Genomic DNA, 2,647 nt, shown 5'->3' with positions numbered 1-2,647 from the left:
ATTGAGCGCAGCCGAAGAAAAATGCGTCCCTGGCACTCCATCCAAAAACCCCTTGCATTTTCCGCGCACGTCCATAAAGCTACAATCGATTTTTCTCCCGGACCCAAAAATAAAGCAGAACCAGAAGAAATACTGCAATGACGTACCTTTCACACAAGAGAACATCATTGAAAATATGAGATTCCAGAATATAATTCCAGTTCTAATCCTCATGGTTCTAGATTGAACTAAATCCGTCCGGCAGCATTTAACGCTTCTTCTATTGATCATGTCAGATAGTTCGATAGATCCCGCGTAGTATCCGTCTCTATGCACAGTTTTCATATTTACAACTAAACACGTATTTAGGTTGGGAAGTATTCCTTTTCAGCCAGAGACAGCAATCCGTAGTGCTATGCCAGACGCTGAGAACGAAGCTAAAAGTGAACAGTGGATTTGAGGATAGCACAGCAGCGGCAGCAACCTTGATGTGGACTCAACCATCTCGCCGAGAGGGGCATCAAGTATAATCTCTGGTGTGTTCTTGTCTATCGCTGTATCTCCCTGCACCTCGCTGCCTCTCTGCTCTGGCTCTGCTCTGCTCAAACCTCCGCGATGGATAGCTGTGCTTTAGGATGCTGCCGTATCAATCGGGCCATTGAACTGGACTCCGTGCATTTGCAAGCTGCTGAACAAATCATTACCTCAATTGAAGACCCAATACAAGCACACGTGTATAAAACCAATGAGAGATCATGGCAGCGTGTTGTTTTGGGGGCAGCTGGATGTAAAGGCTTGACAGCAATGTCATTCTAAACAAAAAGCTGAAGAAACAAACCCGCCTGCTAGGCAACAGCAGAACTATCATTTATTGTCGCTGATGAGAATCACATTTGCAATACAAAGACGAGATGATTATTGTAACGAATGCTGAACTGCACGAGGCAAGAGTTCTTCTGCCCTCTGCAGGTTTTAGTAGTCACTTTAAACAGGAAGTAAAATGCTGTGATTTAAATTGTCTTAACTGAAACAGCACACCAAACTATTCCATCATTCGTTGTGAAGGGTTAGCCTATTTCTATGACGTTTTGGGAAGAAACGTCTGTCCGTCTGATGCCTATAAAGTGTTAATATAACGTTTTAGTAGCTTGAAAAGTTATAAGTGAGTCAAACGAAGTGAATCTGAGCTATTGTTAAGTGCATGCTGGGCTTTACTTCTGGCCATAAAGCAACACAATCTCACATTCAATTCGTGCAAATTTGTACAAAAAAAGTATTTCTGCAGATTTCGTGCATTTTTGTTGTTGTTGTTGTGTTTCTGTGTGGCTTAATTCGTATGAAAAGACTCGATTTTTTTGTGCTACTTAATTGGTAGGAAAATACATTTTGGGGGGTTATTAGATATTATGGTGTTCTACATTTTTTTATGTTCCGCATCTATTTATGTATATATATAAAAAGTGTAAACAACCCGATATTGTTAATCAACCAGATTGTCACCAAAACAGTCATATTTAGTGGAGCCTACATTACACAATTTCCTTCATATTTAGTGGAGCCTACATTATACAGTTTCCTTCATATTTAGTGGAGCCTACATTATACAGTTTCCTTCATATTTATTGGAGCCTACATTACACAGTTTCCTTCATATTTAGTGGAGCCTACATTTTACAGTTTCCTTCATATTTAGTGGAGCCTACATTACACAGTTTCCTTCATATTTAGTGGAGCCTACATTACACAGTTTCCTTCATATTTAGTGGAGCCTACATTGCACAGTTTCCTTCATATTTAGTGGAGCCTACATTACAGTTTCCTTCATAATTAGTGAAGCCTACATTACAATTTCCTTCATATTTATTGGAGCCTACATTATACAATTTCCTTCATATTTAGTGGAGCCTACATTACAGTTTCCTTCATATTTAGTGAAGCCTACATTACAGTTTCCTTCATAATTAGTGAAGCCTACATTACACAGTTTCCTTCATAATTAGTGGAGCCTACATTACAGTTTCCTTCATATTTAGTGAAGCCTACATTACAGTTTCCTTCATAATTAGTGAAGCCTACATTACACAGTTTCCTTCATAATTAGTGAAGCCTACATTACAGTTTCCTTCATAATTAGTGAAGCCTACATTACAGTTTCCTTCATAATTAGTGAAGCCTACATTACACCGTTTCCTTCATAATGCATTTCATACAAAGCTTACATACACCTTAGCCAAATACATTTCAACTCAGTTTTTTCACAATTCCTGACATTTAATCAGAGTAAATTTCCCTGTCTTAGATCAGTTAGGATCATCACTTTATTTTAAGAATGTGAAATGTCAGAATAATAGTAGAGAGAATGATTTAGTTCAGCTTTTATTTCTTTCATCACATTCCCTGTGGGTCAGAAGTTTACATACACTCAGTTAGTATTTGGTAGCATTGCCTTTAAATTGTTTAACTTGGGTCAAACATTTCTGGTAGCCTTCCACAAGCTTCCCACAATAAGTTGGGTGAATTTTGGCCCATTCCTCCTGACAGAGCTGGTGTAACTGAGTCAGGTTTGTAGGCCTCCTTGCTCGCACATGCTTTTTCAGTTCTGCCCACTAATTTTCCATAGGATTGAGGTCAGGGCTTTGTGATGGCCACTCCAATACCTCGACTTTGT

At 38.9% G+C, this 2,647-nt stretch overlaps 1 protein-coding gene across 1 annotated transcript in view; it reads right to left on the bottom strand.

Moving 5' to 3' along the window:
- LOC110512917 (CUB and sushi domain-containing protein 3) overlaps positions 1–819 on the bottom strand; it is a 523,013-nt gene extending 522,194 nt beyond the window's left edge. Inside the window, exon 1 of the mRNA XM_036934833.1 lies at positions 147–819. Within this exon, the coding sequence (XP_036790728.1) occupies positions 147–324 (178 nt within the window). The 5' untranslated portion in view covers positions 325–819. The remainder of the gene's footprint in view (positions 1–146) is intronic.
- Positions 820–2,647: the final 1,828 nt, after the last annotated feature.

Source organism: Oncorhynchus mykiss, chromosome 2, assembly GCF_013265735.2.
Source record: "Oncorhynchus mykiss isolate Arlee chromosome 2, USDA_OmykA_1.1, whole genome shotgun sequence".
Taxonomy (NCBI): Eukaryota; Metazoa; Chordata; class Actinopteri; order Salmoniformes; family Salmonidae; genus Oncorhynchus; species Oncorhynchus mykiss.
This window is presented reverse-complemented; position numbering and strand designations above follow the sequence as displayed.